The 14,600-nt window shown below is 38.3% G+C and overlaps 1 protein-coding gene across 1 annotated transcript in view; it reads right to left on the bottom strand.

Moving 5' to 3' along the window:
• Positions 1–14,600, bottom strand: part of LOC117420416 (solute carrier family 2, facilitated glucose transporter member 9-like) — a 156,490-nt gene that overhangs the window by 37,761 nt on the left and 104,129 nt on the right. Inside the window, exons 9-10 of the mRNA XM_034033868.3 lie at positions 10,844–10,945; positions 10,075–10,150 (exon numbers count right to left, since the gene is read on the bottom strand). Coding sequence (XP_033889759.1) covers positions 10,075–10,150; positions 10,844–10,945 — 178 coding nt within the window. The remainder of the gene's footprint in view (positions 1–10,074; positions 10,151–10,843; positions 10,946–14,600) is intronic.

Below are 14,600 nucleotides of genomic sequence, written 5' to 3'. Positions count from 1 at the left end.
GAGGTTTTGACATAGCTGCTTCCCCTTTGTACCCAGCAAACTCCTCCCTGCAGCCCACGCGTCGCCATGATTTCTCCAATAGAGGGCTGCCCCGCAGCTGACTGCAATGGAATCGTCCTGAGTACTTGCAGCTACGCGCCCCTCCTAATATGGTCACCTTCCGGTTTCCACCTACCATCGAGGTGGCAGATCTAGGAGGCAGCTTACCTTCCCCCTTACACAGCGCCCTTTCTAATCGGGAGGGAGATTTGCAGCATCGATCCTTTCTCTCTTTATCACAATTGTATATTTGTATTTAGGCACGGGGATGGCACATCACATCACGTGCAAGTAAAAAGTAATATGTGAGCACGGGGAATTGCACTTTAATTAATTCACGTGCAGTTGTACCGAGATTCCAATTGAATGATTGACTAGCAATCGAATCTCGGTACAACTGCATAAAAGCTGCATGTTTTCACTCACTGGGGGTTGGTGTTCGGTGAGTGGAGAACGGGAGAGAGAGGAGAAAAGAAAGCAAAGCAAAGCAAAGCAAAGCAAAGCAATTAGTGTTTTCACTCACCGTGTTTGTCCGTTTGTCTGTTCACTGTTTAGTCTGTTTTGTTTGTCTCTTTATTTTGGCATATAGTGCCGTGTCCCGTGTTTTTGTGTTTAAAACCTTTTATTTTCTGTTTATTAAATGCTGAGCGCAATCACGCGCTCGGCTTAACCAAACTCCACATCTCTGTCGTTTGTGTTCCTGTCTTCTGGTCTGACGTCACCCACTCAGCCATTCTTGTCACACAGAAATACAAAGGTATGGGCATTTTAGAAACACTTCAGATGTTTAGCTTTTTTATGTAAGGGATAAACAATGATAAGTGTTGAATCTTTAAAAATAATTCACTGTTTCGAGTGCCATTAGGCATGAGAAACTGTGGATTATCTTACAGACTCAACATTTCGAGTTGTTTATGCCACATAAAACATTTCTTCCTAATACTTGTTTGATAATGATTGAATTGATTGTTAGTTTTGTTTTTGTTCTTTTGTTACATTTAGTTCAAACAGTTAAAATGTTTCTCTCGTAAAATGTTCTTTTTTTTCCTTCACACTTCATGTTTTACTGACAAGCCGGAGGGCTGGGTTACCTTCTGTATTAAAAGTCTGATAATCGGATCCTGGGCTAGGGAGCCAGAGACATTTTTAGCATTAGTGTCTGAAGCCAGCTTAAGGATGTGTATTCAGTGCCCTTTTCACATCTAGAGCCCCAGCCTCTTAAATCAGCACAGACAGGTAGAGTCTGAAAACACCACACATACAGAATCAATAGCAGTTTATGTTTCACTATCACAAGCAGTTAAGACACAAAGCATACCTTGAGGTAAGTAACAATCTGCCAGTCTGTCTCTCTATACATATATGTTTCATTATTTAGCAGTTGGCTAAGATTTTGATGGGAATGAATGCTATATGCTACTGATCAGTAAACTCCTTAGATGCCATTTATTAATACTTAAGCATGGCATACAGTACATGTCTGTTTCTCTCAATTTATTATGCATGGTTGAAAAGGGTATTGAAACACAATAATTAATTCCAAATGTTTTTGTGTGCAAATAACCAAGAAAGGATTGATTTATATCAAACCTTTCTGAATAATGAAAAATACATTTTTAAAAGTCTTTAAAGACCCACCAGCGATATTAGCCACATACCTGTTAAATTAAAGAATCATAAATATTGGTTTCACTTTTTTCTAAATACAGTACACAAAACTGATTACACTGTTTCTTTGGTAGCTTTAACTTCAGCTGAACTCACCCCTTGAAATGGCATGTCCTAATTTTTAGAATGGACATACCTCCTGATACGGAGGCGTGATTTCCTGTCTCCTTGTGAGACTCAAGAAACTCCCGATAATTTAGATTGCAAATTGTAATGCATTATTACATTAAGTACACTTTCTTTCCCTGCCACTGCAGACAACACATTAGTCTGTGAAACACTGAGAATGGAATTTGATCCTCATTCGTAACACATTGGTCATTTGGTCAATGACTCTGACATGCCTACCCAGCAGTTCCGTGCAATGCTGTGAATACCTTTTTTGTAGGACATTCTGTACACTAGACATCTAAATCATATTCCACTTAATCTATGGAATGACAGGTAATTTGTACCTGCTACTTTGATATATAGAATGAGTATTTTCATAATAGCCCCCAATGGTGATTCACTGGGATTTAATAGCAAGCAATTGGCAATTTGCATTTCTGATAGAAAATGTTGTATAATGCAGGATTCAATCTTCAGAGCTTTAGTTTTGGGGGGGGGGGGGGGGGGGCAGGAAATGAAATGCCATATTTCTCAAAGTAATTATCAAGTAGTCAACAAAAGTAAAATAACTGAATTACACCTTTAGCCTCTATCTCACAGGGCTGTTCCACTTGTATTATTCAGCATGACCTCTATGATTAACTTTTACAGAAATACAGTTAAAAAGACCATTTGGTTCAACAGCACTTGGAAGATCATCTATAATTAACACTTGCATTTACTTTCAAAGAGCTATCCCATTTCATCCACTGGGGTTCTTTTTAAATGATCTAAACAGTGATTGATCTAAATATAATTGCCTTTTAATGAATATAATGCATGAAAGCGATTTGAAATTGCGGGCTGGCAGAACTCGATCTGGGTGGTGGACGTTACCGAGTGTGAAGGACGCAAGAGGTACGTTTTAAATACCAGACTGCAGAAAAAAAATGCTGCCAAGGAAATAGTGGCAGTTAGTGGATTCATATATAAATACAAATTCTACAAAAATGTGATACATACAGGTGGCTTTTTACTTGTTTGTTTGCAGAGTGTGAAGAAACCAAAGGCCACCCCAAATTGATTTTGGAACAAATTAGACGTTTTTCTTTGACTTCTTTAATGATTATTAGTTTATTGTAGCAGACGCCTTTATCCAAGGCGACTTACAGGGACTAGGGTGGGTGAACTATGCATCAGCTGCAGAGTCACTTACAATTACGTCTCACCCGAAAGACAGAGCACAAGGAGGTTAAGTGACTTGCTCAGAGTCACACAATGAGTCAGTGGCTGAGGTGGGATTTGAACCGGGGACCTCCTGCTTACAAGCCCTTTTCTTTAACCACTGGACCACAGCCTCCCATTAATGATGCAATAGAAATGTTTTATAGGGTGCCAGGATTTAGATCTGACACGGTTTTGATTATTAAAATAGACTCGACTTTGTAACACTAACAATAACCAACAAAAGATAACTTCAAAAGTTTTCCAAATCTTGTGACTTTTTCTTGGACAACACTCTTGGAAGAAACATAGCTTCTCATATTGCTTTTAAAATACTGTAGTGTGCTTAATATCACATCCCAATATTGCCTGCAGTAGCTGAAAGCAATACTGTATTAATGTGGCGCCATGACCAGGTGCTGCGATGTTTGGCCTTAGCATTGGAAGACAAGCGTAACAGGACCAATAAGTTGTCACCTGTTCCATCAAAACATTACACACAAAAGACAACATTCCTCCGCCCAGGAGAGCAACCACCAAGAAAAGGTGTTAAAACCAATCCTCGCCCAGGACAACTGGAAGCTGCTAGAGACTGGAAAATGCTGGCAGATGTTGGTCAACGGCTTATTTTTCCACCTGAGATTGCCACCACTAACCTTAGACCAGATATGGTTTTGTGGTCTGGATCAGCACGCCTTGTTCACCTGGTAGAGTTAACAGTGCCATGGGAGGATGCTGTAGATGAGGCGTATGAGAGGAAGAGACTGCAGTATGCTCAACTAGCCACTGAAGCGGAACAGCGAGGATGGAGAGTTCGGGTTTACCCAGTGGAAGTGGGTTGTCGAGGATTTGTGGCACACTCTACAACCCGGTTTCTCAGAGACGTCGGATTCAGTGGCCAAGAGTTGCGTCGCACAGTGAAGAACTTATCTGAAGCAGCAGAGAGGAGCAGCAACTGGCTTTGGTTGAGACGGAAAGATTCCAGCATTACACTTCAGCCATTAACACCAGACAGAAGGATATCTACATCATCATATGGAAGGAAACGTAAATGGATGGAGACACATATGGATCACATTAGTTTACTGTAAAGCTACGTCTTAGTTGGTGCTTATCTTGGCGAGAGCCGAGTTCAAATCAGCATGAAGTTTTAACATCTACTCTCATGTAATGGAAATCATGTGTTTGATTATATCTAGTCAATTCTCAACATTGTATTTCGAATACTTTCTTTACTGGTGCTTATTAACTGTCATGAGATTTAATCTCATGTTACTTGTAAAATCTTTTCTTCCTTTTCTAAGTCTTTCCTGAAATACTGTTGTGTTTATTTTTTCACCAGCAAATAAAAATGCATTACAATTTTTTTTATAGTTGATTTGGTTTAAGATGAGATTCGTGCAGTACATGCACCAATGAAATGTTAACTCAATTTTCCATGGAGACCATCATGGCTTTAAGCTTATACATATTATGGATATTTAAGTCAAACCTATGAAATAACAACATACATCAAGACCCTTAAAAAAGGAGCACCACCCACTTCTTTATCTAGTAGAAACTACTTTACTTCAGAGCTGATGTGGCAATAAGTAGTTGATATAGTTTGCATTACTGTACATAAACAAAAGTTATGAACCAAGTTGAAATTCTTAGGATGTAAGTATTGTGAAAATACAGTGGAGACATCTTTGTCTGTCAATCTTTACTTGAAATAGTAGGTTCTATTTACAGACGTGCTAAAATTTGTTGGTACCCCTCCACAAAAAACAAAGAATGCACAATTTTCTCTGAAATAACTTGAAACTGACAAAAGTAATTGGCATCCACCATTGTTTATTCCATATTTAATAGAAATCAGACTTTGCTTTTGATTTTTTATTCAACATAATATTGTAAATAATAAAACAAATGAAAATGGCATGGACAAAAATGATGGGACCGCTAACCTAATATTTTGTTGCACAACCTTTAGAGGCAATCACTGCAATCAAACGTTTTCTGTAGCTCTCAATGAGACTTCTGCACCTGTTAACAGGTAGTTTGGCCCACTCTTCCTGAGCAAACTGCTCCAGCTGTCTCAGGTTTGATGGGTGCCTTCTCTAGACTGCAAGTTTCAGCTCTTTCCATAGATATTCGATAGGATTCAGATCAGGACTCATAGAAGGCCACTTCAGAATAGTCCAATGTTTTGTTCTTATCCATTCTTGGGTGCTTTTAGCTGTGTGTTTTGGGTCATTATCCTGTTGGAGGACCCATGACCTGCGACTGAGACAGAGCTTTCTGACACTGGGCAGTACGTTTCGCTCCAGAATGCCTTGATAGTCTTCAGATTTCATTGTGCCCTGCACAGATTCAAGGCACCCTGTGCCAGGCGCAGCAAAGCAGCCCCAAAACATAACCGAGCCTCCTCCATGTTTCACTGTAGGTATGGTGTTCTTTTCTTTGAAAGCTTCATTTTTTCGTCTGTGAACATAGAGCTGATGTGACTTGCCAAAAAGCTCCAGTTTTGACTCATCTGTCCAAAGGACATTCTCCCAGAAAGATTGTGGCTTGTCAATATGCATTTTAGCAAATTCCAGTCTGGCTTTTTTATGTTTTTCTGTCAAAAGTGGAGTCCTCCTGGGTCTTCTTCCATGGAGCCCACTTTCGCTCAAAAAGCGACGGATGGTGCAATCAGAAACTGCCGTACCTTCACCTTGGAGTTCAGCTTGTATCTCTTTGGCAGTTATCCTTGGTTCTTTTTCTACCATTCGCACTATCCTTCTATTCAATCTGGGGTCGATTTCACTCTTGCGGCCGCGCCCAGGGAGGTTGGCTACAGTTCCATGGACCTTAAACTTCTTAATAATATTTGCAACTGTTGTCACAGGAACATCAAGCTGCTTGGAGATGGTCTTGTAGCCTTTACCTTTACCATGCTTATCTATTATTTTCTTTCTGATCTCCTCAGACAACTCTCTTCTTTGCTTTCTCTGGTCCATGTTCAGTGTGGTGCACACAATGATACCAAACAGCACAGTGACTACTTTTCTCCATTTAAATAGGCTGAATGACTGATTACAAGATTGGAGACATGTGTGATACTAATTAAAGAAACTAATTAGTTTGAAATATCACTATAATCCAATTATTTATTCTCTTTTCTAAGGGGTACCAACAAATGTGTCCAGGCCATTTTAGAATATCTTTGTAGAATAAGCAATAATACGTCTCTTTTCACAGCTTCTTTGCTTTATTCTATGACATACCAAAGGCATGCAAGTATACATGATAAAATAGCTTTTAATTTCATCACTTTTCAGGAGGAATGAAGCATTATTTCAATGAGCTGTAAGGGTACCAACAAATTTGAGCACGTCTGTATTTATTAGCAGACGCCCTTATCCAGGGCAACTTACAATTGTTACAAGATATCACATTATTTTTACATACAATTTCATTATTTTTTACACATTATTTTTACATACAATTACCCATTTATACAGTTGATTTTTTTTTTACTGGAGCAATCTAAGTAAAGTATCTTGCTCAAGGGTACTGCAGCAGTGTCCCCCATCTGGGATTGAACCCACGACCCTCCAGTCAAGAGCCTAGACCCCTAACCACTACTTCACACTGCTGCCCACGATCTAAGAATAGAAATGGTTACATGTTGGTGCTCATATAAGCTATACAGCTCCCAATGGAGAATGAAAAGTACAATTTGAATACCTAGTTCTTTTTTTTCTCTTTAAGAGTAAACATGTATAAAGATTATACTCTGCCACTGTTTTGGAAAAAGTTGACAGGACCTGCAGTGTAAAATGTGCATGATTTAGTTATTTTTTTTTTTCTCACAAATGAGCTTTTGGTATAGTTGTGTTCCCTCACATCAAATAAAATTACCCTTTTCGTGTTCCCTTCAGTTTACGGTTGGCAAATAATCCTGAAATTATGGTATTTAACAGTCTGGAAAATATTGTTAAAATAAAGGAAAAGCCTTCTTTTTAAATAATCTGAAAAACCATTATCTGCAGAAACTTAAATAAGGCTTTTTTTTATCCCCCGCTAGGGAATGAATCCCCTACGAAGGGGATATAATGGAGGTTTGTTCACTTTTTTCATCAGGGCAGCAGTGTGGAGTAGTGGTTAGGGCTCTGGACTTCTGACCGGAGGGTCGTGGGTTCAATCCCTGGTGGGGGACACTGCTGCTGTACCATTGAGCAAGGTACTTTACCTAGATTGCGCCAGTAAAAACCCAACTGTATAAATGGGTAATTGTATGTAAAAATAATGTGATATCTTGTAACAATTGTAAGTCGCCCTGGATAAGGGCATCTGCTAAGAAATAAATAATAATATTATATCAGAAGAGTTTGAGTTGGACACTATTTATATCTTCATACAGTCTACATAACACTATATAACTATGTGCAGGAATTACAAACCAAACGTATTCTAATGGAACATTTTATTTAAATAATTATTTTGCCATTATAATAAAAAAAAATGTTGCAAAAACAAATCACACACATATTATGTATACTTACTGTATATAAGGGATTTTGCATATATAATAGTTAAAAAGCATTATGTAGACTTTATGTGTTAGAAATGCTGAGTGGTGTCCATTTAAAAAGTAAAATAAGAAACTGTACAGTCAGTTGCAACTGCTGTACAATAATACTTTAAAACAGCAATACTTGGTTTAATTCAGTAAGTGATCAAGTTGAAAATCATTATCTTTAGGATTAAATTCCTCATTATTACAAATACTTTTAATTCTTAGAAGACTTAACAAAACAATCATAGGTGAGAAACGACAGTACCTGCAGCACACGTTTATTATGGGTTATTGAAATGAACCCAGACTACTGCATTCAGAAAATGGCAGTAGTTGCTAAGTAATGGAGAAGCATCAGAAGCCTGTAACTGGAAAATGTGGATAAAGATGATTACATTTGTATTCAATTATGCTATCTGATTAATTTAAATGATCTGTCCAGGGCATGTCCTGTCACAATTAAAGAAAGGGATCAAGCCTTCTCAGGAAAAGCTGCCTGCTTCAATCTGACTGAACATCAAGTCCTTGGACCTGTTTTTCCCTTTGCTCTGGTCTTTTATTGATGGAGAGTGCACGTCACTTGAATGGTGACTCTTAAGACAATACTGGAAATGTCAAGTTGCAACCCCATTGGAAGCTACTATCTGCAACTCCACTTATAATTTTGCATGAGTGTAGATCTCATACACAGTATGCCACTGACAAACCATTCTATAGGTTCTATATAAACAGATGAAATATGTCAATATCAACTTTGTTTTTTATTTAGATGTAATGATTATATGTATGTATATGTTTGTGTGTGTTCTGTGGCTTGATTAGAGGGTGTAGTGTAGCCTCCAAACACCAAACATACATGAGATGGGTTTACAATTAATGTTTACTCAAAGTCTGCAGAAAATAATGTGATCCCCATCATCACATGCATCATTTAAGGGGAATTGCACATACTATCAAACGTTTTATAAACATGAAATGAAAAGCTATCATTGATATGCCTACTGATTCAAACAATATGGCATAGAAACTGTACATTTTTACAGGACAACACCTTTGATAGAAATGTATTTTGAGAGAATCATGTAATACTGCTGCATACCAAATGGGAAGAAACCACTTGACAAAACAAAGTATGGTCAAAGACTAAAACAACCCAGGCAATTTTCCACATGAGAAAACAATAACTTTCTTTAAATGGTACAAACCTAGAGTTTAATGACCAAAGGCTGTGTTCACACTGGATAAGTTTAGAGGGTTAGGTCCACACTCAGTATGGTTTGGTATGTTGGGTGTGAAGTGTGAACAACAAAGTCTGCTTGGTAAACTAACCCCACCGAGTTCACCTAAAGAGGTGGTCTCGGTCCGTTTGACAAATGCACCGTGTGTGGTTCGCTTGCTAAAGCTCAATGTGAACAACTGCGGGACTCCTTTTGCACCTAGGAAACAAACTATACAAGGTAACCTGACTCAGAAATAAACATCCTGACAACTTTTACACTTATAAGTTTAAAGTCTGTTTCAAAGGTTGTTTTTTAAACACTTTTTTTCACACAACCACATACATAGCAATAACGACCCATGATGCCATACGGAACACAAAAGCCAGAGCACTTCAGAGAGGACACACCCCTGATCTCAAACCCGAGTACACTAGAACTGACATGTTGAAAAGAGCTTTGAAACAGACTTTAAAGTTATAAGTGTAAAAAGTTGTCAGGATGTTAACAATGAAAAGAAAAACATTACAGGTATAATATTTAAACAGTTGTAGCAACACGTGGGGATGTGTAACGCTATATTTTTCATGAACCCTGCTACTTACTCTTTAAAGGAAAAATAAATACTGTGTACAAAATGATTGTTTCACACATGGTATTTGGTTAAAATACTTGTTTGGTTTCTGTTTCTCAGTACATTCTTTTTTTTCTTTTTTTAAGTCTGAGCTAGTCTATGGTAGAGAAAAAACTTAAAAAAGAAGGGGTTGAAACATCTTAGGAGGTATAAAGGTTAGCTTTTGTAATGTCCACATAATACTGTTATTCTTAAATCACAAACAGTGATGGTACAAGGTTAACAGACAGGGGTCAACAGATCTTAACAGAAGTCTGTATGGCATAATTAAAATGTGTTTACTGAGGATATGAAATCAAACATCTAAAAGTGAATGCAGAATATGTAAAATGCCAGGGAGGGTGCGATGTAGTGATGGAAAGGTGTTCTGCCACAGTTTACATAACTTGAATAGAACCCTTGTTTTTTTTTATGAAGTAAACAATCACCTGATTAAGAAGGGCAGTCATTTCAATGCTGTGATTCAATGTGGAACACTGATGCATTTTTCAGCACAGGGATTTGTCAAATTTTATATGCCTGATGTCACCTCTTCCATTGGATAATTTAATTAGGGTCTCACTGGAAGGATATTACAAAGAATACCAACCATTAGTACACAAATATATTGTTTCTTAATAATCTTTGTCATTGCCATATGCATGCTTTTAACATACCTGGGCCAATGCAAAACGATGTAATAACTCCCATGATGCTTCCAAAACTGAGGTAAGGCAGCCAGTATGCTTTGGTCTGAAAAAACAAAACAAAATAACCAAAATAAAAGGCTGCCACTAGTATATCAAATTCAATACAGTTTTCAACAATGTGCAAGAAACTGTTATATATCCAATAGTCTAAAATTTCTCTGTCTCTATATCTGTGTGGTCCAGTGGTTAAAGAAAAGGGCTTGTAACTAGGAGGTCCCCAGTTCAAATCCCACCTCAGCCAGTGACTCATTGTGTGACCCTGAGCAAGTCACTGAACCTCCTTGTGCTCTGTCTTTCAGGTGAGATGTAATTGTAAGTGACTGCAGCTGCTAATGCATAGTTCACACACCCTAGTCTCTGTAAGTTGCCTTGGATAAAGGCGTCTGCTAAATATAAACAAATAATAATATATGCAGAGTACGTAGCGCTGGAGTTGAAAAGTTATTGTCACTTGATTTCAATGGGATGGGGAAGGCTGTTCAGTCCCGGCATTTAGGATTCTCCAGCTCAAAGCCAAGTAAACAATGATTTAAAGAAAATTGGACCAACATAACCCAGTATCACCCATAATGATTACATACATTACAAGATAGTAAGGGAAATGTAAAACAATATTAAAATGAAGTTTAATGTAGGACCTGTTGTATGCAATGATTATTTGTTCATTATTTAATTAATCACTATTTTTTTTTACTTTGTTCATGCTTTAATTAACTATCATTATAATGCATTATACCTGTAAATTAAGGAAAATTGTAAGCAGGCCATAGAACACAGCCATAGCACCGAATCCACCAATAAGAAGAGGTCTTCGCCCAACATGTTCTATAATCGTTCCCTAAGGGGAGGGGGGGGGGGGGGGGGGGGGAGAGAGAGAAAGAAAGAAGATATTTGCAGGTTATATTAAGATGTCATATAATCTGTGCAACTCTTACTACATAGTGTTATGGGGTCAACAAACACTGCTGTAAAATGTCAACCCTGACAGTTAATTTGAAAATGTGTTGACCCCAGAAAATGAACTTCAGATAACATTTATTATTTTATTAAATATTGGTATTTGTTCTGTTATATTGGTGGTATGATGAAAGAGAAATTAGGTTCCAACCCCTTTGAGATATTTTAATCTATTTTAATATTCTGTGTTTGAGGAGTTATTAATCCCACTGAATGGTGTATTCATTACTCCACTTATCTATCATATTCTTGGGTATAATACTTGAATAAATTAAATTAATTCTTCACCCCTAGTGACAGAACCTCAGAAACACTCTTTAAAACTTACAGGAAAGTAGAAAGATGTTTGGCCATCATCACTAAGTACATCTGCTTCCTCACCCACACATTTCTCTGGCTGCGGTCTTGATCAATAGCTAGGTTGTAGTTTCACATGCTGTCTCTGCCTAAAGTTCAGACTTGGATGTCAAACTATTTTAAACTAAATTGCAGAACCGGGATTCCGCAGAACCGAGCTCCCCAGGACTGAGCCCCCCCAGAACCAAGCTCCCCCAGAGCAGAGCCCCCCCAGAACCGAGCTCCCCAGAACCCCGCCCCCCCAGAACCAAGCTCCCCCAGAACAGAGCCCCCCCAGAACCAAGTTCCCCCAGAACTGACCTTCCCCCCCAGCAGTCTGTTTGGCACATCTTTCTGCTCAGCAGTTCCTTTTGATGGCAACTTCCTATTTCCTGGCTTTCATGGAAGCAACATGGGAATAATTACGTATCTGGTGGCATTGACCACCTGCGCTCAGTATAATTTTTACACCTGAGGTAAACTGCAAGGCTAGGCCAAGACACTGAGTTATTAATTCATGCTTTTGTCACCTCGAGGGTTTGCAATTCTCTATTGTTTGGAGTCCCAGATGCATAACTGAATAGGATGCAGTTTATATAAGACACTGCTGCTAGGAGTTATAATAAGGGGTTAATTTGTGCCAGATCGCCCCAGATCTCAGATCCGGTACCTTTTTGTCTGACAGGCGAGAATTACATTTTGCAAATGACAAACCGTATGAAAAACAAATTATATATACACACACACACTATTGCTTGTCGCTCCTATTCATCAGATTAGTCGACCTGGCACTGGTATTGTTCAAAATGGAAGATTATTAAGACATGGCTAGGCAGAGATCGGCATACAGCTACTAGCTAGCAGATGACAACTTGAACCATATAAGGAAGTTACTGTAAATCAAGATCAGTACATTAGGTCTAGAAACAAAAATGCTCAATTTAAAGACTGGTGCAGGGGCCTTATATTCTCTTATCAAACATTTACCATAGTCAATAAAGTATGGTGAAAGCACGGGTAAGGATTATACAGCCTACAAATATCCGGTAAAGCATATAAACATCCTAGCAAAGCATAGTAATTACTGTGCAAATGTACTGTGGTAAACGTTTATAAGGGTTGTATTAGTGTTGTATTCTGGTCCTTTCCTTCCCTGTGTTGGAGAAGCTATCCTTTGTTACACCATATTGTCTGGAAAATAATTGGAATGCTGCTCCTTGTCAAGCCCCTTCTGGTTTCTGCTTTCATGTTTTTGACATGGTCCACCCCAGTGAGTAAATACCTGTATACTGAACTTAATTTCATGATAGGGTTGTGTGAGCACAGCGACTGACCAACAATTTAGGTGACACTAAGTTTTATGGAAGACTAAATATTTACATTTATTCTTGTTAAATCTTTCTATTCTAAAGAGTTTTTTAGTTCACTCAACCAATTAGAGCTAGGTTGTAAACAAGTGTGATATTTGCATTATACTCCCTGCACAACAAGAGGTTCTGCACCTACTGTTTCTAACACAAATTCAAGTCTGTAGTATTATTAGATCAAACTGCTCTACTGTACAAAATGCAACAGCTCTCCTGTTTGCTTCAAAGGTTTCACATTGAAGTTATTTAGTTTCTTTCAAACTGGTTATTATTATTTGTTTATTTAGCAGATGCCTTTATCCAAGGCAACTTACAGAGACTAGGGTGTGTGAATTATGCATCAGCTGCAGAGTCACTTACAACTACGTCTCACCCGAAAGACAGAGCACAAGGAGGTTAAGTGACTTGCTCAGGGTCACACAATGAGTCAGTGGCTGAGGTTGGACTTGAACTAGGGACCTGGTTACAAGCTCTTTTCTTTAACCACTGGACCACACAAGATACTTCTAAACATGTTTAAAAATATAATTACAGTATATATATATATATATATATATATATATATATATGTATATATATATATATATATATATATATATATATATATATATATATCACTTGTGTCTGTCTTGTATTATCCCATTAAGATTTAAAAAAGACTTTGGGTGTGTGGTCCAGTGGTTAAAGAAACAGGCTTGTAACCAGAAGGTCCCCAGTTCAAATCCCACCTCAACCACTGACTCATTGTGTGACCCTGAGCAAGTCACTTAACCTCCTTGTGCTCCGTCTTTCGGGTGAGACGTATTTGTAAGCGACTCTGCAGCTGATGCATAGTTCACACACCCTAGTCTCTGTAAGTTGCCTTGGATAAAGGCGTCTGCCAAATAAACAAATAATAATAATAACTCATAATTGTCATCTCTAACTCCAATCAATATCTCACAGGAAGTCTGATGAACTGCTTTTATTTTATGGACCCCAGCAGTTGAGATGAGATTATAAACTCTACAACTGCTTGTGCAAACGAATGTGGTTCTTTTGTGCAGGGGCTAAGACATTCCATTGCATTTTGATTGGACACAATGCTGATGGGCTAGGTTAAGATGGGGAGATTGCAGAGTGCATATTCTTCAGGTATATCTTCCTGAAAAGGTGCTGTTAACTTAATGATCTAAAAAGTTATTCTGTTTACAAATGGATACAAATAATAAACAATCAAGGTAATGTCATTTAGTACCTAACAAACAACTGGGACAACTGTCATACTTTTACCACAAAAGTCACAATTATTTCATATACACTGAGTGTACAAAATATTAGGAACACCTGCTCTTTCCATGAAATAGACTGACAAGGTGAATCCAGGTGAAAGCTATGATCCCTTATTGATGTAACCTGTTAAATCCACTTCAATCAGTGTAGATGAAGGGGAGACAGGTTAAAGAAGGACTTTTAAGCCTTGACACAATTGAGACATGGATTGTGTATGTGTGCCATTCAGAGGGTAAATGGACAAGACAAAAGATTTACAGTAAGTGCCTTTGAATGGGGTATGGTAGTAGGTGCCAGGCGCGCCGGTTTGAGTGTGTCAAGAACTGCAACGCTGCTGGGTTTTTCACGCTCAACAGTTTCCCATGTGTATCAAGGATGGTCCACCACCCAAAGGACATCCAGCCAACGGCAGGCCAGTGGTCGAAAATGGCTCATTGATGAAAGAGGCCAAAGGAGGCTGACACAAATTGTGCAGAGCAACAGACGGGCTAGTTAGTCAACTGACAGTCCAGTACAACATTGGTGCCGAAAGACCCATAAAAGAATGCACAACTCGTCGTA

Source organism: Acipenser ruthenus, chromosome 1, assembly GCF_902713425.1.
Source record: "Acipenser ruthenus chromosome 1, fAciRut3.2 maternal haplotype, whole genome shotgun sequence".
NCBI lineage: Eukaryota > Metazoa > Chordata > Actinopteri > Acipenseriformes > Acipenseridae > Acipenser > Acipenser ruthenus.
The sequence above is the reverse complement of the archived record's forward strand: the minus strand, read 5'-3'. Positions and strand labels throughout refer to the sequence as shown.